The sequence below is a fragment of the Vidua chalybeata genome, unplaced genomic scaffold, assembly GCF_026979565.1.
Source record: "Vidua chalybeata isolate OUT-0048 unplaced genomic scaffold, bVidCha1 merged haplotype W_reject_10, whole genome shotgun sequence".
Taxonomy (NCBI): Eukaryota; Metazoa; Chordata; class Aves; order Passeriformes; family Viduidae; genus Vidua; species Vidua chalybeata.
In genome coordinates, this window is record NW_026530345.1 from 96,379 (window position 1) to 118,974 (window position 22,596).

At 50.7% G+C, this 22,596-nt stretch overlaps 1 protein-coding gene, 1 long non-coding RNA gene and 1 pseudogene across 2 annotated transcripts; 1 reads left to right on the forward strand and 2 right to left on the reverse strand.

Annotated features, from left to right (window-relative positions):
• Positions 1-22,596, reverse strand: part of LOC128783031 (zinc finger protein 850-like) — a 129,295-nt pseudogene that overhangs the window by 6,903 nt on the left and 99,796 nt on the right.
• On the reverse strand, positions 4,131-7,016 carry LOC128783087 (uncharacterized). Its single transcript, XR_008428984.1, has 2 exons — positions 5,331-7,016; positions 4,131-4,448 (listed from the first exon to the last, which is right to left on the reverse strand). It is a non-coding gene; the product is annotated as an uncharacterized LOC128783087 (long non-coding RNA).
• On the forward strand, positions 8,458-17,832 carry SNRPA (small nuclear ribonucleoprotein polypeptide A). The gene is made up of 7 exons (XM_053933672.1): positions 8,458-8,520; positions 9,493-9,578; positions 9,744-9,916; positions 12,013-12,195; positions 13,383-13,553; positions 14,150-14,238; positions 16,526-17,832. The coding sequence occupies exons 2-7, from the start codon at positions 9,506-9,508 to the stop codon at positions 16,683-16,685; spliced, it is 849 nt and encodes a 282-aa protein (XP_053789647.1). The 5' UTR covers positions 8,458-8,520; positions 9,493-9,505; the 3' UTR covers positions 16,686-17,832.

The following is a 22,596-nucleotide window of genomic DNA, read 5'->3' on the forward strand; positions in this document are numbered from 1 at the left end:
GCCTCTTCCACGAGGTTCTGCCACAGGGATTTGTCCTCCCTGCTCTCCATCCTCACCTCCTTCCCTGGGGAAGGAAGGACAAGGAGAGGATGGGATTTGCCTCCGTGCCACAGGGAAGGAGAAGAAGATCCCCCCTGTATGTCCCCAGCAGGACAGCACTGGCAGCGGGGTGACTTCCTCCTCACCTGCCTGGGTGTCCCAGGGCATCTTCCTCATCCTCGCATCCTCCTTCTCCATCTGGCCAAGGGCTGGGAATGCGAAATCCTGGTTTGGTGGAAAACAAGAGATGAGTACATTGAGTTTGAAGGTCCCTCTGCCCAAGTCCATCTCTGGAAGCCACCGGCCACGTGGGCTCCATAGAATCCTCCCAAATACCAAGATTCAGCCCTGAAAAAGCCTCCCAGGAGTTCCCCATCTCTGGTCCCTCCCCTTTGGTGTTCGGGGATTCCTCCCTGTCCCAGCTGCTGGGGGTCACGCTTGGATTGGGGGTCCCCCTTCTCCTCAGTCCCTTGCTGCTGTGAATCCCAGGAATTCGAAAACCTCCCCCCTCCTCAGCCTCCACATTTAGGGATGCTGGGGGTTTTTAGGGTTTCAGGGTCCCTTCTCCCCTTCTTCTCTGCTTTGGGCTGCAGCAGCTCCAAGGAGTCCCCTCTGCCTCTCTCCAGGCTCTTGAGGGTCCCGCCCATGGCGGCACTCCCCCCTCTCTGGGCTCCCCACTTTGGGTTCCTGGGGAACACAGGCCTCTGCTCCTCCAGGCTGCCTCTACCGGCAGCTGCCACCGTCCCCCAATGTCATCAAAAGGGGCCTTTTCTGCTCAGCTTTGGAGTTCTTAATTATCCAAACATTCCCATAAAAAAACCCAACCCATGGAGCCCCCAGAATATCTGGGCCATGCTCCCTCTCCCCTGTCACCTGCAGGGTGGGGGAGGCGATGATCCTAGAGGTGGGGGGACTATGATTTCAGGGAGCACTCTGCGTCATGGTTCCTTCTCGTTTCTTTGATCCTCCTTTGTCCCTCCTCTTCCTCTTCCTCCCACTCCTCCTCTTCCATCCCTCTTCCTCCTCTTCCCTAAGCCCACCTCCTTCTCCCACTTCCAACCCTTCTTGCTCTCCTTCTTTATCCCTCTTCTTCCATCCCTTCTCCTCCTCTCCCAGGAGCATCAACACCCTCAGTGCCCCGTTCCCAAAGCCCTCGCAGCCCACGGCAGGAGCTGGGATGGAGCCAGGACAGTTTGGGATGGGCGGTGCGGGGCTCTCAGCTGCTCCCACCCGCTGGAACCCAGCCCGGGGAAAAGGAGAGAGAAACTAGGAAAACTGGGGGCTGCACATCCAAACTGGGGCTTGGTGTGGACCCTGGATGGGGTATTCCAGCCTTTGGGGCTCCTCTCAGGAGATCCAGGAGCGGGGTAACACAGAGAGGGCTGGGGATGCCAGGAGTGGCATCTCTGGGAGGGACTATGCTGTACTGGGGTAATTGGAAACTCACTGGGGCAACTGGAAATGACTGGGAATTACTACAAGCATGCTGAGAGCAACTGGGGTATACTGGGAGTGTCTGTAACCATACTGGGGTGACTGGAACCACACTGGGAACAACGGGGACTGACGCCGCGCCCCAGTCGCAGGAGAAGGAAGCGGCACTGGCTGCGAGCGAGCCCCGACTCCGCTTTCCCCGAAGCGCATGTCATGAGCAGCCGCCCCTCTGCCTCTGGCACGGGCCAGCAGAGGATGACGGTTCGGCCATCGGCTGTGGTCCCTTACCGACAGAAGCAGCCGATAGGAGTGGACCCATGTCAAGGGACCAAGGCAAAGGAAGAGGGAAGGACCCTTTGCTTGCCTCTCTTAGCAATCTTATTCTTCCCCACGCAGGGGGGCAGTGGCACAGGGTGATACAGTATCATGATTCCAAGTAAAGGCAAGGCAAAAGGGCTCGAAGTAGGGAAAAACGGCGGTGTTTAAGGGGGGCTGTGCCTGGGGGGTGGGGGCAGCCTAACAACAAATGAAGGGCTAGATAGGAGGAGTATGGGGTGGATATGTGTAAACATAAAACCAATAGGGAAGGGGAGAGTGCATACATAATGTGCCAATGAGTGAAAGAAAATATCATAACTGACAGGGAAGCTTCCAGATAAACAGGTGTAGCAAATAATGACAGACAAGCTGCAGGGGCAGGATTTGGAAGATAGACAGGGAAGGGTCTGGAAATAAGGGAGGTATACTCCAGGACTGACACAGGGAAAGGCAGAAAAACAGGTGGAAAACAACTTTGGGGAGAGACTATTAGGAAAACTGAACAGGGGTGAATAGGAACAAACCATTACAATTATTTTAAACAATTTCTTAAACATAAACTTCAAAATTCCACTACTACAGGAGACCATGCAGGGGAGAACTGGGACCATGATGTGGGCAACAGAGAGAGAATGGGGGTGACTGGGTCTGCACTGGTGGCAACTGGGCATGACTGGGACCATGCTGGAAGGGACTGGGATCATCTACAGCATGACTGGGACTATACTAGGGACAACTGGGTTCAACTGGCATCACACTGGGAGGGACAGGAAGAACTGGAACCATGCTGGGGGCAACTGGGATCCTACTGGGATCACAGTGGAAGCAGCTGGGCCTATGCTGGGGGCAACTGGGGTCCTAATGGGATCACAGTGGAAGCAGCTGGGCCTATGCTGGTGGAGACTGGGATCATACTGGTTCATACTTGCAGCAACTGGGACTGCACTGAGGGTGACTGGGAGTGGTTGTGATCAAATGGGATCAGGCTGGAAGCAACTCTGGGCGCCTGGGAACATGCTGGGCCCAACTGGGTTATACTGGAAGAGACTGAAACCATAGTGGGGGTAAAAGGGAGCAACCAGAACCATGCTGAGTGATAATGGGAGGATGTGTGCCTATGTCAGGGTCATACTGGGATCCTACTAGGAGTGACTGGAATAGTACTGAGAGTATCTGAGAGTGACTGGGATCCTACTGGAATCAAACTGGGACTGAGTGGAAAGGTACTGGACATGACTGGAACCATACTGGAGATGACTGGGAGCAACTGGGACCACACTGGGATTTACAGGGAGTCACTCTGGGCATGACTGGAATAATACTGGGAGGATCTGGGAGCGACTGAGGTAATACTGGGAGCAACTGGCATCATACTGGAAGTGACTGGAACCATACTGGCAGTGACTACAAGTCCTACTGGGATCATCCTGGGAACCACTGGGATTACAATGGGTGTGAACAGATCCTGACTGGGTGCTAGTGGGCCCATGTTGTGAGAAAAATGTGAGCACATTCGGAGCAACTGGGATCAGCTGGAAGGTACTGGAACTGTGCTGAGGGGACTGAGACCACAACTGTGGCAACTGGGATCATACTGGAAGCAACTGGGACCACACTTTGGGCAACAGACAAAAACTGGAATCATGCTGGAGGCAAGTGGGAGTAACTGGAAAAGACTGGGATCATTCTCAAGTAACTAGAGCCTCACTCAGGCAACTGGGAGTGTCTGTAACCATACAGGGATAACTGGAACAACACTGAGAACAGCCGGTACCATTCTGGGGACGACTGGGACTACTCTACAGGCAACTGGGAGTGATTTGATCTACATTGGGGGACTCTGGGTGTGACTGTGACCATGCCGACAGGGACTGGGACTATTCTAGGGGCAACTGGGATCATACTAGGATCACAGTGGAAGCAGCTGGGTCCATGGGTGAGACCGGGATCACACAGAGGGTGACTGGAATCATGCTGGGATTGACTGGGACTGGCTGTGAGGAACTGGAGTTGTGCTGAAAGCAACTGGGAGAAAGTGGGAGTGACTAGGAGCATACTGGGGGTGACTGGGATATACTGGGAGAGACAGGGAGTCACTGGGATCATATTGGAGGCTACTGGAGTCATGCTGCTATTGACAGGGAGCAACTGGGAACACAGTGGGGGCACTGACATCATACTGGGAATGACTGGGATTAGACTGCAAATGACTGGGATCATACTGGGAATGGCTAAAATCATACTGGGATTAGAGTGGGTGTGATTGGACCCTGACTGGGAGTTGTTGGGAGCTACCAGGCCAGTCGCTGTTGAGCAGGACGGGAATGAAAGACTCCAAGTTAGAAGGCAAAGAAAATGAGCTCAGATTTATTTCAAATGCACCGCTCTATATATAGAGAACATCATGCGGATTAATTTCATTGGTCTTAGAGTAAAAACATCTCACACCATTGGTGTGCAGTGAATGATGCACGGTAGCAGAACATATCTATAAACAACGTGAACAACAAGACAGATTAGAGAATTATTTACATTCTTTCCCAACTGCTTCCCAGGCTCTCACCTGGTTAGAAAACCTTTCTCTTTCTCTCTGACTGAGCTGAGAATATCCACACCAGGCCCATGCTGGGAGCCAACTGGGGATATAACTAGACAAACTGAGAGCAATTGGGATAAAAATGGAGGTAAGTGAACCATGAGGTTCGCTGAGGTAATTGGGAGTGCCTGGCAGTAACTACGAGAATGTTCAGGGTACCTGAGATATACTGGAAGTGTCTGACCCAATAGAAGTGGTGCCTGGGAGTGGCTGGGAATGTTCTGCAGGACTTGGGGTCATGCTGGGGTCAAATGTGAGTGACTGGGGCCCTGCTGGGAAAGACTGGCATCATACTGCGAGTGACTAGGACTGTGCTAGGGGCAGCTGGGAAAACTGGGAACACACTGGATGAAAGTGGGAGAAACTGGGACCTTGCTAGGGGCAAATTGCATCATCATAGGGAATGACTGGGAGCGACTGGGCTCATACTGGGAGTGCCGAGGAAACTGGAAGCACAGGGCTCCTACTGGGAGCAGCCACCTCCAGCACCAGGACCCCTGAACCCTTTTCCTGGCCATCCCACCCCTCCAGCCCCCAACAGGGTCCTGGCAATCCCAGGGGTCCGCCCCTCTTGGGGTCCCCACTTTGGCCTTCTGGGGCTCTCCTCTCTCTGGGCTCCCGCTCAGGAAAGCCACGGCTCTTCCAGGGCTCCCCAAAACCGGTGACCCCCGCCGATCCTGCCGCTCCCACGCAGTCCCCACGTGGCCCTGGCAGAACTCGGAGGGCCCAGCCAGGAAGCCCAACCCCCATCGCGGGGGGACTTGCATCCCCCCGGCCCCCGCCGGGGCTCTGCCGCCACCCACACTGGGACCCCACCATGTCTCCCCGCGGGCCATCTGCGGCTCGCCTTTGGAGCCCTGCAAGCTCCAAACATCCCCCTCAAAAAAACCCACATCCAGGGACCCCCAGGAATATTTGGGCCAAGCTCCCGCTCCCCAGGCACCTGCAGGATGGGGAGCGATGGTCCTGGGGCTGCGGTGAGTTCAGGGAGCGCTGAAGCCATGCGATTTCCCCCTCTCCTTTTCTCCTGCTGCCGCTGCGCCTCTTCCTCCCTCCCTCCTCCTCCTGCCCCGTTCCCGAAGGCCGAACCGTGAGGGGAAAGGGGGCGAGGAAAGGGCGGGAACCGTGAGCGGAAAGGGGCGTGGCCAAGGGGACGCGCGATCCTAAAAGGACCCATTTTGGCCTAAAATGACCCAAAAGGCCCTGAAATGCAGCGGAAATCCACCAGGTTTGGCCTAAAATCAGGGAGATGCGATTAAAATTATACAAAGAGGTCTAAAATCCAACCAAAGGGGCCTAAAATTGCCCAAAGTGGTTTGCAACCCACACAAAATGGCCTAAAATCACCTTTAAATCTTCCAAATGGGCTTAGAATCCACCCTGCAAGTACCTGGTTTTGCCTCAAATGACCCAAATGTGCCTAAATCCGGCCTAAAATCCACCTGGTTTTTACTAAAATCACCCACATGGACCTAAAATCACCCAAACAAGCCTGAAACCAACACAAGAGGGCCTAAAATCACCCTAAAAGCCTTGGTTTGACCTAAAATTAACCAAAGAAGACAGAACTCTATCCAAATGGGCCCAAAATCACCAGGACAAGGGACCTAAGATCACCCACACAGGATTAAGATTCACCCATATGGGCCTAAAATCAGCCAGAGGAATCTAAAATTCCCCCTAAAACTCACCAGATCCAGCCTAAAATCAGCCAAAGGGGCCTAAAATCCACACTAAAAGGCTTGGAATCACTGCAAGGGACCTGAAACCCACCCTAAACCCGCCCAGATTGGCCTAAAATCACCAAAATGGGCCAAGACCGAGGCCGACATCGGTATGTGCAGCAAGATCCCTCTGGCACCGGTGCCAGGATCGGAACTGGGAATGCTTTGACATCAGCTCTGGGATCAGCTCCGGGATCACTCGGGGACCTGTGCGTTTGGCCGTGCCCCTGGATGGGACTGGGCTGAGACTGGGAGGGACCAGGGCTTTGGGGAGGGTTTTAGGAGAGTTTCTGGGGACCTTGGGCTTTTTTAGGCTTTGGGGAAATTTGTTGGGAGTTTAGGGGCAATTATTGGGTTTTTTGAAGAAAACTACAGGGTTTTGGAGAAGTTGTGGAATTTTGGGGAGTTTTGTAGGTTTTGGGGATTTTGATTTTGGGGGGGTTGTTTTTCTGGGGGTGTTTGAGGGTATCTTGGAATTTTTTGGGTTTTTAAAAATTTTGGCAGGTTTTACTGTGATGTTGTGCAGATTTTGTTGGATTCCCTCGAATTTTTCATGGTTTTATTTAGATTTTTAGGGGTTTTGGAAGCATTTTATTGGAATTGGGAGGGCATTTAGTGGGATTGAGAGTTGGGGTTTTTTGGGATTTTTCGTGGGGTTTTATGGGGGTTTTGGGTGTTGCCAGGATTTCTTTGGGTCTTGGGGGGATTTTGTGGGACTTCTTGTAGTTTTGGGGACATTTCTGGGGGGATTTGTGGGGTTTAATGGGGATCTCGAGGGGTTTGTTGCGACTTCAATAGATTTTGTGGGCTTTTATTGAAATTCTAGGGTGTTCTAATGGGATTTTGTGGGATTTAATTAGGATTTGTGGGATTTAATTGGGATTTTTGGGAGTTTTAAGGAGATTTTGGTCAGCCCTTCCCCACACCCAGGGACAACCCCAAAGCCCCCCCAGACCCCCCGAAGCCCTCCAAAATTCCACTAAAAAAACCCCAAAATTCTCTAGAAATCAAAATAAAACCCTTCGAAATCCCAAAGAATCCCACAAAATCACAGTGAAACCCACCAAAATTCAAAAAAACTCCAAGAAATTTCAATAAACCTCCTCAAAAAACAACCTCCCCAAAACTCCAATAAAATCCCCCAAAATCCAAACCCCCTCCAAATTTACAAAACCCCCAAAATCCCATAACCCCCTCCAAGAACCCAATAATTCCCCTTAAACTCCCAACAAAATCCCCCAAAGCCCAAAAAAGCCCCCCCAAAATCCCTCCCAAACTCCTACCTAAATGCCCCAAAATCCCCCCAGATCCCCTCAGACTCACTGGGGACTGTCCTGGATCAGGGGGCACTGGCCGGTGGAACAGAAGTGACTTCAGGGGGATGCTTCAGGATCCACTTTTTGGGGAGGCAGCATGATGGGAGACCCCCCCCAAAAACAGTAGTGGGAACCCCTGTTGTGCCCCCTCCCCCTGAAACCCCCAGACCCCAGTTCAGGTGGGCCCAGGACCCCTCGGGACCCCCTTCAGGAACCCCAAACCCCCCTAGAGCCCCCCCCAAGGCTGGCCCAGAACCACCCTGGATCCCAAAACCCCCCCAGGACCCTCAGACCCAAATCGGACCCAGCCCAGGATGTCCCCTGAGAACCCCTCAGACCCTTCCCAAGACCCCTCCCCAAACCCCCCCAAGGGATCATCCCCAGATCCCCCAGACCCCTCCCCAAAACCAATCCAGGACCCCCCCCCCAGGCCCCCCAAAACCCCTCCCACAACCCCCCCTCCCCAAGGACCACCCAGCCCTCCCAGGACCCTCCAGACCCTCCCACGACTCCCCCTCGAGACCCCTCTCAGGACCCACCCACACCCCCCCCAGGTCCCCCCACAATGTCCCAAGACCCCTCCCCAGACCCTCTCTGACACCTTCAGGACCCCTCAGGATCCCCCACCCAAGACCCCTCCCCAGATCTCCAACACCCCACCCAGGACCTCCAGAACCTCCCAAGACCCTCCTACGGTCTCCCTCCCCCACGATCCCCTCTTAGGACCCCCATCCCCCTCCCCCAGCTGTCCCGGCCTCTCAGCAGCTCCCGGAGCCTCCACCCTCTCCCGGAGCCTCCCCCGCTCTCTCCAGCGCCTCCCGCAGGACCCGCCCGAGCCCGGGGCGGGCCCGGGGCCGGCGGGGGAAGGGGCGCCCGGTTCATGGCCGGCCCCGGGGTCAGGCGACGCCACTTCCGGCTCGCCTCTGATTAGCTGGTGCGGCGCGGGGGAGGCGGGTGTTGTGAGCGAACCCGCGCGGTGATTGGTTAGTTCGGGGCGGGTCGCGTCGCTATTGGCTGGAAGGGGCCCGCGCACGCGGTGGAGGCGCCGGCGGCAGCAGCTCGTGAGGGGAGAACGGCTGAGGAGGGAGCTGAGGTGGGGTCTGTGAGGAATGGAGGGGTCTACGGTGGCTTTAGGGGGAAATGGGAGGGGGTTGAGGCGGGTCTAAGGGGAAGTGGGGGGGTCTGTGGTGTGTGCGGGACGTACTTGGGGGAAATTGGGTGGGTTTGAGGGTTTTTTGCGGGGTCTGAGGGATAATTAGGGGGCTCTCAGGTTGGTCTGGGGGGAAACTGGAGGGACAATGGGGGTGTCTGAGGTGTGTCGAGAATGGGTTTGGGGGGAACTGGGGTGGTTTGAGGGGCTTTTGGGGGGTGTGAGGTGGATCCAGGGCGAACGTGAAGGGAACTGGGGAGGTTTGAGGGGGGGTTGAGAGGAATCGGAGGCGTTTGAGGTGGGTATGAGGGGAACTGAGTGGTCCGAGGCGGTTTGGGGGAGCATTGGGCGGGTTTGAGGGGTTTTTGCGGGGTCTGAGGGGGATTTGAGGGGAAATGGGGGCTTCTGAAGTTGGTATGAGCGGAATTGAGTGGTCCAACGTGGGTCCGGGGAGAAATGGGGGTATCTGAGGTTGGCTGTGGGGGGGTTCTGAGGAGAGTCTGAGGAGAAGTGGGGGATTTTGAGGGGGTTGAGAAGAAATAGGGGGATCTGAGGTCGGTTTGGGGGGAATGAGGGGGCTTGGGGAGGAGCTTGAGAGGGTCTGGAGGGTTCTGAGGTGGGTTTAGGGGGGGTCTGAGGGGAATTGCAGGGATATGGGGGGTCCTGAGGTGGATCTAGGGGGAATCTGGGGGAGTCTGAGGGAATTGGGGGGGATCTCAGGTGGATCTGAGGGGGTTTTGGGGAGTCCCAGGTGGGTCTGGGGTCAATATTGGGGAGGTTCTGAGGGTAATTGGGGGGGGGCGTAGGTGGATCTGGGGTGGGTTTGGGTGTTTGGGGGTACCTAATGTGAGGTCCGAGGGGATGAAGGGGTTGTAGACCCCCGAGATGCCCCCTAAAGTCCCCCTGTCCCCACAGAGGGGTCCAGGCCATGGCGGTGCAGGACCCCCGGCCCAACCACACCATCTACATCAACAACCTGAATGAGAAGATCAAGAAGGATGGTAAGGGGGTCCTGGGGGGGTCTGAGAGTGTCCGTGGGTGTCCCCAGGGGCTCAGGCTGTCCCCTGTGTGTCCCCATTGTCACCGTGATGTCCCCATTGTCACCGTGATGTCCCCACTGTCACCATGCTGTCCCCATTGTCACTGTGTTGTAACTCTGTCCCCAGAGCTGAAGAAGTCCCTCTACGCCATTTTCTCCCAGTTTGGGCAGATTTTGGACATTTTGGTGTCGCGAAGTCTCCGCATGCGGGGCCAGGCCTTCGTCATCTTCAAGGAGATGAGCAGCGCCACCAACGCCCTGCGCTCCATGCAGGGCTTCCCCTTCTACGACAAACCCATGGTAAGACAGAGACTGGGGGAAAATCCTGAAATTTTGGGAAAACACTGGAATTCTGTGGAAGAAACACCATAATCTGGCCTCAAATATCCACAAAAATCCGACTTGTAATCCCTCCAAATTCACCCTGAACACCCCAAAGTTTCCCTGTCTATGACACACCCATGGTGAAATAGAAATCCTGGGGAAAAACATTGGAAGTATGGGAAAAAATCTTGGAATTTTGGGAAAAACCTGAATTCCTGGGGGAAAAAACCCCAAAATCCAGCTGGAAATTTACCGGAAATCTCCTGAGAACACTCTCAACTCAAACTAGGAATCAAAGCTTCCCCTTCTATGACAAGCCCACAGTAGAGCAGAAACCTGGGAAAAAAAATCTGACATTTTGGGGAAAAATTGGAGTTCTGGGAAAAAACTTTGAAATTCTGGGGAAAAACCGCCAAAATCTGGCCTCAAATATCCCCAGAATCCAACCTGTAATCATCCAAATTCACCCTGAACACCCCAAAGCTTCCTCTTCTATGAGAAGCCCATGGTGAGACCCAAATTCAAGGGAAAATCCTGACATTTTGGGGAAAAAACTGACATTTTGGAAAAAAATCCTGAAATTCTGGGGAAAATCCTGAATTCCTGGGGGAAGATATCCCAAAATGCAGCCTCAAATATCCCCAAAATCCAACCAGGAACACCCCAAAGCTTCCCGTTTTATGACAAGTTTATGGTGAGAGAGAAGTTCTGGTGGAAAATATTTGAATTTTGGGAAAAATCCTCAAATTTTGGGGAAAAAAACCTGAATTCCTGTGAAAAAAGAATAAAATCCAGCCTCAACTGTCCCAAAAATCCCACAAAAAACAAAAAAAACAAAAAAAACCCAAAAAAACAAAAAAAATAAAAAACCAAATCCAACCAGCAGAAATGCACCAAAATTCAACCAGGAGCTGCCCCAAAGCTTCCTCTCCTACAGCCAACCCTGGTGGGAACCAAATCCCAGGAAAAGCCCTAAAATCCAGCCAGGAATTCCCAAAGCTTTCCCTTCTCTGATGAACGTGTGGTGAAACCTCAAATTCAACCTAGAAGCCCTAAAAATCCATTCGCAACCCCCAAATCCCTCTTGGAGCTCCTCCAAAATCTCTCTTGAATTCCCTCAAATCCCTCAGAAATTCCTAGATCCCTGTTAGGACTTCCTGAAATGCCCCCAAATTCCTCTTGGAGCTCCCCCAAACGCCATTGGAAAATCCCCAAATCCTTTCTGGAACCTTTCCCAAATCCCTCAGAATCCCTGACAATTCCTTGGAAAACCCCAAAATCCCCCCCAAAACCTCCTCAAATTCCTTCTTGAAATTCCTTAAAACCTCTCAGAACCCCCCAAAATCCCTCAGAAACTCCCCGAATCCCTCCTAGAATCTCTCCCAAGTCTGTCAGGACACCCGAAAATCTCTCAGAAAACCCCAAAATCCTTCTTGGAAATTCAGAAATCCCTGTCGGAACCTCCCAAATTCCTCTTAAATTCTCCCAAAATTCCTTCTAGAACTTCCCAAAATTCCTCAGAAACATCCCTAATTGCTCTCGGAACTCCCTGGAATCTTGTCTGGAACCTCCCCAAATCCCTTAGAATCCCTGAAAATTCCTTGAAAAACCCCAAAATCCCTCTTGGAGCTCCCCCAAATCCCTTCTAAATTCCTCCCAAGTTTCTCTGAAATTTGTAAAATTCTTTCTAGGACTTCCCAAAGTTCCTTGAAAATCCCAAAATCCCTCTTGGAACTTCCCCAAATCCCTTAGAACTCCCTCAAATCCCTCATAAGGCCCCAAATCCTCCCCAGATCCCCCCCAAAATCCTCAGGAAGAAGCCCAAAATCCCCTGAACCATCCCCAAATCCTCCTGGACTAATCTAGAGTCCCGTGGAACCACCTCAAAATCCCCTGAAGCAACCCCAGTTCCTCTCTGGAACCCCCAAAATCCCTTGGAAAACCCCAAAACCCTCAGAACCCCTGGAAACCCCTCGGAAAAGCCCAAAATCCCTCTTGGAAGTCCGTGAAATCCCTCCTGGATTTGCTCCAAATGCCTTGCAATGCCCCAATGCCGGGTTGTGCCCTCCCAGCGGATCCAGTACGCCAAGACGGACTCAGACATCATCGCCAAGATGAAGGGAACGTTCGTGGAGCGGGAGCGGGACCGGGACCGGGAACGCAAACGGGACAAGCGCAAAGCCAAGGGGGGAGAAGCCCCTGGCCCCAAAAAAAGCGGGGCCGGAGCGCAGGGGGCAGCACAGGGGGCAGTGCCCGTGAGTGCCAGGGGACTGTGTGATGGGATTGGGGTCATTTGTGGGATTGGGGGTCATTTATGGACTATGGGATCATTTGTGGGATTTGGGGGCATTCATGGGATTTGTGGTCATTCATGGGATCGGGGTAATTTATGGGACTTTGGGATCGGGATCAGGGCACAGGGAGCAGTGCCCGTGAGTGTCAAGGTATTTATAGGATCATTTATGGGATTTGGGGTAATTTATGGAATTTGGGATCATGGCACAGGGGCCAGTGCCCATGACTGCCAGGAGATTTATGGGATTGTTTTATAGGATTTGGAGTTGGGCTACAGGAGGCAGTACCCATGAGTGCCAGGGGGATTTGGGATGGTTTATGGGGATTTTGGGATTGTTTTATGTGATTTGGGATTGTTCCCAGGGCATTTGAGATCAGTCCAGGGACATTTGGGATCATTACAGAGGGTTTGGGATTGTTTTATGGGATTTTGGGATTACGTTGGGAGGATTTGGGGGTGGTTCCAGGGGATTTGGGATTATTCCATTGGATTTTGGGGTGGGTTTATGGGATTTGGGATTGGGGCACAGGGAGCAGTGCCTGTGAGTGCCAGGAATTTGGGATCAGTTGTGGGGATTTTGGGATTGGTCCTGGGGGATTTGGAGATGTTTGGGTGGGGATTTTGGGATTGTTCCAAAGGATTTGAGGGGATTTACAGGGATTTGGGATCATTCCAGGGGATTTGGGGGATGGTTCTGGGGGATTTTGGGTAATCTGGGATAATTCCATGGAATTTGGGATCGTTCCTGGGCATTTTGGGGGAGGGCATAGGGGGATTTGGATGTAATTTTGGGGGATTTGAGTTCTTTGGGTTCTTTGTGTGCCTTTGGGGTTATTTGGGGTAATTTTGGAGTTGTTTGGAGTAATTTTGGGTCGTTTTTGGATAAATTTGGGATATTTTGGGGTAATTTAGGGTAATTTTGGGGTTATTTGTGGAAATTTTGGGATAATTTGGGGTAATTTTTCATGTTTTTGGGAAAATTTGGGTTTTTGGGGCCATGTGTCTGTGGGGTCATTCAAGGATAATTCTGTGTGGATTTGGGATAATTACACATTGATTTGGGTTTCTCACTGTACTTTTGGGATAACTTTGGGGTTCTGTCTGTGCCTTTGTGATGATTTGGGGCGTGTTGGGATCTCTCCTCAGGGAATGGCACCACTGGCACAGCCGCCCCGGATGCTGCCGCACCTGGGGGGGCAACCACCCTACATCCCCCCCCCGGGCATGATCCCAGCCCCAGGAATGGCCCCGAATCCAGGAATCCCGCCGGGAATGGCCCCACAGCCTGGAATGGCCCCAATCCCCACCCCCCAGCCCGTGAGTAATTTAGGGGACTTGTGGGATTTTTGGGATGGATTTTGTGAGATTTTGTTGGGTTTTGGTGGGATTTTGAGGCAATATTTGGTGGGGATTTTTTGGATGGATTTCCTGAGATTTTGGGTGGGATTTGAGGCGACTTGGGGGAAATTTTGGGGAGATTTGAGAGGGTTTTGGTGGGATTTTGGTAGGGATTTTGGAATAGATTTTGAGTGGCTTTTCAGGCAATTTTTGTGGGATACTTTGTGGGAATATTTTGGATGATTTTGAGGGATTTTTTGGGTGGATTTCATGTAATTTGGGGATCTTTGGGGTGATTTTTGTGGGATTTTAGTTGTGATTTTGAGGGATTTCTGTGGGTGTTGGTGCAATTTTTGTGAGGATTTTTGGCATGAATTTTGTCGTCTTTTGGGTGGAATTTTTGTGAGTTTTTGGTCAGATTTTGAGGGATTTTTTAAGGGGGATTTTTTGGGTTTTTTGGTGGGATTTTGGGTGGGTTTTTTGGTCTGTATACAGTGTGATGTTAGGCAGATTTTGGGCCTGATTTGGGGCAGATTTGGTGCTGATTGTGGGGGATTTCTCCCATTTCCATGCAGCTGTCGGAAAACCCTCCGAACCACATCCTGTTCTTGACCAACCTCCCTGAGGAGACCAATGAGCTGATGCTCTCCATGCTCTTCAACCAGTGAGATCTGGGGCAATCCTGGGATTTCAGGGATTCTGGGAGGGGTTTGGGGGATTTTCAGGCTGGGGGGGGTGGAGAGGGGTGATGGGGGCTTGGGGCTGGATTTTTTTTTTTTTTAGTATTGGGATTTTGGGGAGGAATTTCTGGGTTTTCTGTGGGGGAATTTCTGGGTTTTTGGAGGAATGTTTCCAAATTTTTTTGAGGAATGTTCTTGGGTTTTTTTGAGAAAATGCTGGGATGGGGGGCAAGGGAAATTCTGGATTTTTGGGGGTGGAATTTTTGGATTTTTCGGGGGTGAATTTCATAATTTTTGGGGTGGAATGTTTCTGGATTATTGGAGGAATGTTTCTGGATTTTTTGGAGAGTTGGATTTCTGTGTCTATTTGGGAAAACCTCGAGTTTTTGTGGAAAGTTCCTCAATTTTTGGGAATGCTTCAGTATTTTTTTGGAGAAACTTTCTGGACTTGGGGGGGACATGTTTCTGAGTTTTTGGGGGAACATTTCTGGGTTTTTTAAGGAAAGTTGCTGAATTCTGGGGAGCGTTTCCAGACTTTTGGGGGAACGTTTGTGGATTTTGGGAGGAAGTTCTTTGATTTTGGGGAATATTTCAGGATTTTTGGGGGGGAAAGCTTCTGGCTTTTTGGGGGGGCAGTTACGTATTTTTGGGGGAAAGGTCCTCAATTTTTAGAGATATTTATGGGTTTTTGGGGGGGATGTTTCTGGATTTTTTGAGGAACATTTCTCGATTTTTGGGGGAAATGTTTCTGGATGTTTTGGAGGCCACTTCTCGATTTTTTTGGGGGGAACATTTCTGGACTTTTGCGGGAGTCGAATTTCTGGTTTTTTGGGGGGGAACATTTTGGAGAACATTTTTGGGAATCTTTGGATTTTTTCAGGGAGGTTTTTTGGGGGGAATGTTTCTGGATTTTTAGGGAGGTTGGATTTTGGGGGTTTTGAACAATTTTGGGATGGATTTTATGGGATTTTAGAGGTAGATTCTTGCGGGTTGGATTTTGGGGAAATGTTTCTGGACTTGGTGGAATTTTTTTGAATTTTGTGGGATATTTCTGAATTTTGGGGGGTGTTGGGTTTTTGGGGTTTGAGGGACTTTGAGAACGTTTAGGTGGGATTTGGAGTCGGATTTTTGATTTTTGAGATGTTGGATTTTTGGAAATGTTTTGGAATTTTTGGGGTTGTTGGATTTTTGGAGAGTTGGACACTGGAAGATTTTCAGAGCATTTCCCTGGAATTTTGGGGAAATCCTGCAGGACTTTTGGGGTTCTTGGGGATATTTTGGAATTTTGAGGGATATTCTGAGATTCTCAAAGCATTTTGAGAATATTTTAGTCAAATTTTGGGGGCAATTCCCAAATTCTGGGCTCCTCCTGATGTCAACCCCCCATCCCGAATTCAAAGGCATTGGGAATCCAGGAGCTCCCTCGGGGGCATTTGGGAGAGTTCTTGGAATTTGGGGGAATTTTGGGATTTTGGGGGGATTTCGAGGGGAGTCAGGTGGGGGTTGGGTTAGATTTTTGGGGGAGCGTTTCTGGATTTTTTTTGAGGGAAATGTTTCCAGATTTTTTGAAATGTTGCTGGATTTTTGGGGAATGCTTACTGGAGTTAAATTTCTGGGTTTTGGGGAGTGTTGCTGGATATTCTTGGGGACGTTTCTGGATATTTGGGGCAGTTGGACTTCTGGATCTTTTTTGGGGGAAAAGTCTGGAATTAGAGGGGAAATTCTGGATTTCTGGGGAACATTTCTAGACTTTTATGGGGAGTTGGATTTCTGGGGAACATTTCTAGACTTTTATGGGGAGTTGGATTTCTGGACTTTTTTTTTTTTCTTTTTTTGACTGTTTTTGGATATTGAGGGGTGTAGCTGGATCTTTTTGGAAATGTTTCCAGGTTTTTGGGAGGGAACACTCCTGGATTTTTGGGAGAAAATTTTTGGTTTCTTGGGTTTTTTGGGGAGTGCTTCTGGGTTTTTGAGAGAAGTTTCTGGATTTTTTTGGGGAACATTGCTGGATATTTGGGAATAGTGCTGGATTTCTAAGAGAGGCTGTTTCAGCGTGTTTTCGGGGGCGATGCTTCTGGATCTTTTGGATAACATTTCTGGATTTTATTGGGGAATATTTCTGATTTTGCGGGGGGAACATTTCTGGAGTATTTTTGGGGACATTCCTAGGTTTTTTGGGGGAACATTCCTGGATTTTGGGGAATATTCCGAGGTATCTGGGGGAACATCCATGATTTTTTCGGGCTCTCCTGACCCTGTTTCCCATCCCAGGTTCCCAGGGTTCAAGGAGGTGCGCCTGGTACCGGGGCGCCACGACATCGCCTTCGTGGAGTTTGACACCGAGGTGCAGGCAGGTGCTGCCCGCGAGGCCCTGCAGGGCTTCAAGATCACCCAGAGCAACGCTATGAAGATCTCCTTCGCCAAAAAGTGACCCAAAACACCCCCAACCCCACCAAAACACCTCCAACCCCCAAAAAAACGTGCCTGAAATCCCCTGAATTCCCAAAAAAATGCCTCAAACCCACCCCTAAATACCTGAAAACTGCCCCAAACCACCCCAAATCCCTCCAAAACACCCCAAAATCCCATAGGTACACCATAAAATCCCTCAAAACCACCCCAGAGCACTCTAAATCCCATAAAATTGCCCCCAAAACCCATAAAAATACTCCAAAAATCCCATAAAACTGCCCCAAAAATGGTCCCGTCCCTGCTCCAAACCCCCCATGTGCCCCCACTCCCCCAGGTAAGTTCAACTTGGCCCAAATCTTCCTTTTTTTAACCCAAATCCTCCTTTTTCCCACCCCTAATCTTCTTTTTCCCACACCAAATTATTTGTTTTCCACCCCAAATCCTGCTTTTTTACCCCAAATCCTTTGTGCCTCCCAAATCATCTCCCACCCCAAGTATCTGTTTCCCACCCCAAATCCTTCCCTGCCCACCCTAAATCCCTTTTTCCCACCCAAAATATCCTTTTTCAACCACAAATCCTCTTTTCCCATCCCAAATGCTTCCTTGCCCACCATAAATCCCCTTTTCCCACCCAAAATCTTTCCCCATTCTAAATCCCTCAATTCCCACCCTGATACCCCTTTTCCCCTCCCCACCCTAAATCCCCTTCCCCCACCCAAAACCCCTTTTTCCACCCCAAATCTTTTTTCAGCTTAACTCCTTCTTTTTCCACCCCAAATCCCCTTTTTCCCACCCAAAGTCCTTTTCCATCCCCTTTTCCCACTGCAATTCTGACCCCAAATCTTCAATCCCCACCCTAAATCCCCTTTTCTCACCCAAATCTTCTTTTTTTACATCCCAAATCCTTCTTCTTTCACCCCAAAATCTCCTTTATCCATCTTAAATCCTATTCTTTCCTCCCTAAATCTCCTCACCTGCAATCCTTCTTCTTTCATTCCAAATCCCCTTCTTTCACACTGGATCCCCACCCCAAATCCACTTTCTCAGCCCGCCAGGGGTTTTGTGGTTCCCAAGGGATGTTTGGGATCTTTCCCAGCATTGTACCCAGGGTCTCTCTGTAGACATTGCACCTGGAGCCTTCCCAAATAAACCCCACTGTATCCCCATGGCTGGAGTGGTTTTGGGGGGCGTTGGGGATTGGGGGATGTGACTCACCAAACTTGGGGATTGGGAGGATTTAATACTAAAATTTAGGGTTTGGCGGGGGTTTGACACCCCAGGGTTTGTGTGTGTTTGAGAATCCCAGGATTTGGGATTTGGGGGTTTTTGACCCCAAACTTTGGGAACTGGGGGTGTTTGACACCCTGGGGTTTGGGGTTTTGGGGTGTTTGAGAATCCCAGGATTTGGGATTTGGGGGGTTTTAACCCCAGGATTTGGGTATTGGGGGATTGGACCCCAGACTTTGCTGTTGAGGAGGGTTGGATACCCCAGATATTTCAAACCACAGGAGATGGGGATTAGGGGTTTTAACCCCAGACTTTGGGGATTGAGGGTGTTTGGCACCTCAGGATTTAGGATTTGGAGGTATTTGACCCCAGACTTTGCAAATTGGGGGTGTTGGACACCCCAAATGTTTTAAACCCCAGGATTTGGGGTCAGGGGGATTTAATCCCAACGTTTGGGAATTGAGGAGTGTTTGACATTCCGGGATTTGTGGGGTTTGATCCTAAAATTCAGGTTTCAGGGTGGAGGGGGGAGGTTGACATCCCAGAGTTTGGGTTTAGGGGTGTTTGACCCCCCCCCCAAGTGTTGGAGACCCCAGGATTTGGGGTCAGGGGAGTCTGACCCCAGGATTTGGGGTGTTTGATCCCCCAAGGTTTGTGGTCGGGGTTGAGATCGGAGCCATTCCGTGGAAACAGCGGTGGGATTGGGAACAGGATCAGGAATAGTATCGGGAAGAGGAGACACCCTGACCCAATAATCGTCCCCAACCCAGGGGAGAGACCTCACCCCAATCCTGGAATGGACCTATCCCCACAATCCTGCACTCCTCTCCATTCCCAGACCCCACCCCACTTACGGATCCTTCTCCACTCCCAGACCCTCCCCAGTTGCAGACCCTCCCTCATTCCCAGACCCTTCCCTACTCCCAGACCCTTCTCTCAATCCCAGCCCGCCCCAGTCCAGATTGGACCATCCCCAGCCCCTCCCTCATTCCCAGACCGAACCCTTCAATCCCTTTTTGGGGCGGCTCCTGCCCCTTCCAGCCCATTTTTGGGGCTTTCAAAAGGCTCCAGGGACCCTCCCCATTTTAGGGGTGTTGGGGTGACCCCAGGGCTGCACTGAGGGCCGAGGGGGGATGGAAAACCCCAAATCCGAGAGGCTCATGGGGGTCCTCAGTTCCTCCTGTCCCCACCCCAAAACAGATCCTGGCCAATCAGAGCACGCGGTGCTGATGACAAAGCAGTTGTCGGACGGACAGCGCCTGCGTCAGTTCCTTCTGTGATGGTCGTCAGTCTTCTGGTAGTCTTTTGATGAAGGCTTCTGTAGTCCTCCTCACGTTGGAACTTTTTACCTGTATCAGCAGTGCATGCCTGGTGCTTCTTGTTCTTCAGTCTAACCTGGTTTTAGCTGGTTTTGCAGTTTGCAAGTTCTGTTAAAACTTGCTATCTTGCTCTTGTTGGTGGTGTTTGTTGTGTTGCTTGCTCTGCTCTCTTGCTTTCTCTGCTGTCTCGCCTGCTTTAGCTGCACATTTCATTCCAGTGCTGCATGTGGTGAACCTTTCCTTGCACACTACTGAGGATTCCCCCCACCCCAGTGTCCCAGCAGCTCCATGCCCAACCAGGAGGAGCAGCAGGGCCAGGGTTGACAGGGCATCCCCCCTGATTTTGCCCCCACTGATGACACAGCCGGACACTTGGGAGGCTGCCTCAGGCTTTTTTGTCCACCAGCATCCCAGGAGGGAGCAGAAAATCCTCCTGCAGACGCTGATTCTGGAGGCTCGCAATGCTTCCTTGCCTCCATGAGGTTCTGTCAAGTCCCAGTGACACCTTAGTGCCGCATTGCTCCACAGCCTCACAATGCTCTCCTGGCTTCCATGAGGTTCCTCTGTGACCCACTTCAGCCTTGGCTCCATGAGGGTCTCTTGGGTTCCATGATGCTCCACTACATCCCAAGGGGCATCTGCGGCTCGGCTTTGGAGTCCTGCAAGATCCAAATATTTTCCCCCAAAACACACCAGCCCAGGGACTCCTAGCATATTTGGGCTGAGCTCCCGTTCCCCAGGCATCTGCATGGAACGCAAGTGACCGTTGTGACTCCATGGAATGTCACGGAACAAACTGTCACTTGTCAGAGAGCGGGGTGCCATGGAACCCAGGTGCCACTGGGACATTGCCACTGCCCATGGAACCAGGTGTCCATGTGACAGAGCCAGGCCTAATGGAACACAGGAGACCACTGTGACCCAATGGAAACTCACGGAACCAAGGCTCCATTGTGACACAGAGGGGCCTCATGGCACCAAGGAGACCATTGTGAGGCAATGGAATGTCTGGGAACAACGAGTAAATTGTCAACACAGCAGGGCCTGATGGAGCCCAGGTGCTGATGGGACATTTCCAAGGCTCCTGCAAGCAAGTGTCCATGGTGACAGAGCCAGGCCTAATGGAACACAGGAGAACATTGTTACCCAACGGAATCTCATGGAACCAAGTGTCCAGGGTTTCACAGTGCAGCTTCCTAGAGTGGTGAGACCATTGTGTTGCAATGGAATATCCTGAAACCAAGGCTCTGTTTTGACAAACCTGGGCTTTGTGAAACCCAGGACACCACTGTGATGCAATCAAATCTCAAGGAACCAAGGGTCAACTGTCAACACATCAGCTTCTCAGGAAACCACAGAGGACATTGTGACACCGTGGAATCTCATGGAACCAAGTCTGAATTGTTACAGAGAGGGGCCTCATGGGACCCAGGAGACCATGGTAACACCATGGAATCTCATGGAAGCAAGTGTCCCGGGTTTCACAGAGTGCTGAAGACCATTGTGTCACAATGGGAACACATGGAACAAGGGCTCCATAGTGACCCAGCAGGGCCTCATGGAATTCCAGAGACTATTGTGATGGAATGGAAACTCCTGGATTCAAGGGTCCACTGTTTTGCAGCAGGGCCTCATGGAATCCAAGGAGACCACTGTGATACAATGGAATCTCTAGGATTCAAGGATCAATTGCCAACACATCAGGTAATGCTTTTTCTCTTCAAGCTTGGTCTTATAAGCTCTCAGAGATAAGCATTATACCCTTGATAGCTCAGCTACCTCAGGTGGCATAAAAGAAGCAGGATGGCTCCTGTGACAGTGTTGGAAGCAAAGAGTTTTTAATAAAAGGCAAAATAAAAAAGCTCTTTACAGAGAAAAACCGAGCCAGGGCAAGAGGTTCTTGCTCCTGCTAAAACACTTCACAAAAGCCATTACTTCTTTTGTTCTCTTCTTTTTCTAGTGAATTGCTTAGGCGGGACTTTTCGGCTCCTGTCCAGTTAGCTATCCTTAAGTTTGAGGTGAAGTCCCCAAGGTCCTATGAGGTGTCTTTTAACCAAATTGAGGAGAGAAACTTCTGGGCTTTTTTCCTTTTTAAGGGGACAAAGGGTAACTTGTTTACTCTGTCAGCAGGGGGCACATTCCTACACACAGTGGATGGAGATAAAGACATGGGCTAAGACAAACCCATCTGTGGGATTGATTTTGCTCAAGGACCTGTTTACACTTGGTGGGTAATGCAGAAAGATGAAGAAGTGCGTTGTGAACCACAGGGAAACCTAGTCTTAAGTGAGAACTGTGTATAAAGTTTCATTGTGTAGAATTTATTGATGTGGATATGATGAAGATGGTAATATAACACAGGGTGGATGATGTCCTAGGTGGTAAGATATGTGTGTGTCAGAACCCAGAATGTCCCTCGGACATTCTTGGATGTTCCAGGCCCAGGTCAGAAGCATTTGAGACCCTGACATGCAGCCAGAAACCCCTGTGGCTTTGAATCTGATCCATAGAACAATTTACCAACCTTGCAGGAGGAACAAGAAATCAAAAAAATTTAGATATTATAGTAGAAGTAGTCACAAAGTGAAAGGAAGAATCTTTGGGTGCTGTATAGGGGGGTTTTAGGCCTTGTACAGAGGGGGTCTAAGTTTTGTACATGGGGGTCAGAAGTTCTAAGATGGAGGGATTTGGGTGTGCCCTGTCCTCCTTCTTTCTCCTTCCTAACCTCCATGTTCATGGTGATGTTGGCACTTACAGATTGGTTTAGAGTAGAAAGTCACCATTCAATATAGGTAATAGGCATTGGGGAAAAACCATAAACATTTAACACGTAATGTATGATATACAAGATGGTACCAGCCCCCGGGGCAGTCAGAGTGTGTCAGAGTGTGTGTGTGTGTGCATTTGTCTGACCTGCTGAATGGACTGCAGCAGTTCAGAAAGAAAATCTTTTAGATAACATACAATAAACTACCTTGAGACTGGACAACTGCCAGGTGAGCCCTGGCATGTGTGTATTCTATTTCCCATCGGTTAGAGGTGGGACAGTTATCTTCTGTTAATTGGGCAGTTTTCTTTATCTCTTCCACAACCAATCCGCCCTCTGGGGAGATGTCTTCTGTTAATGGACCATTGAGTCCTACTGCATGGCTGATAAAATTGCATCATCCCATTGTGAGATATTCCGCCCAGATGGAGGAGCCAAGCACTCCTTCCTGGATATAGTCTGAGATTTGGAACACCACAGCAGCCTTTCCCCATTGGATTCCCAGAGGAGCACCTTTCTTCTTCACTGGATTCCCAGAGGAAGATCAGGCCCGTCTACACCACCACTGGATCTTCAGAGGAAAACTCCACCCTTCTACAGGATCCCTGCTCCAACAG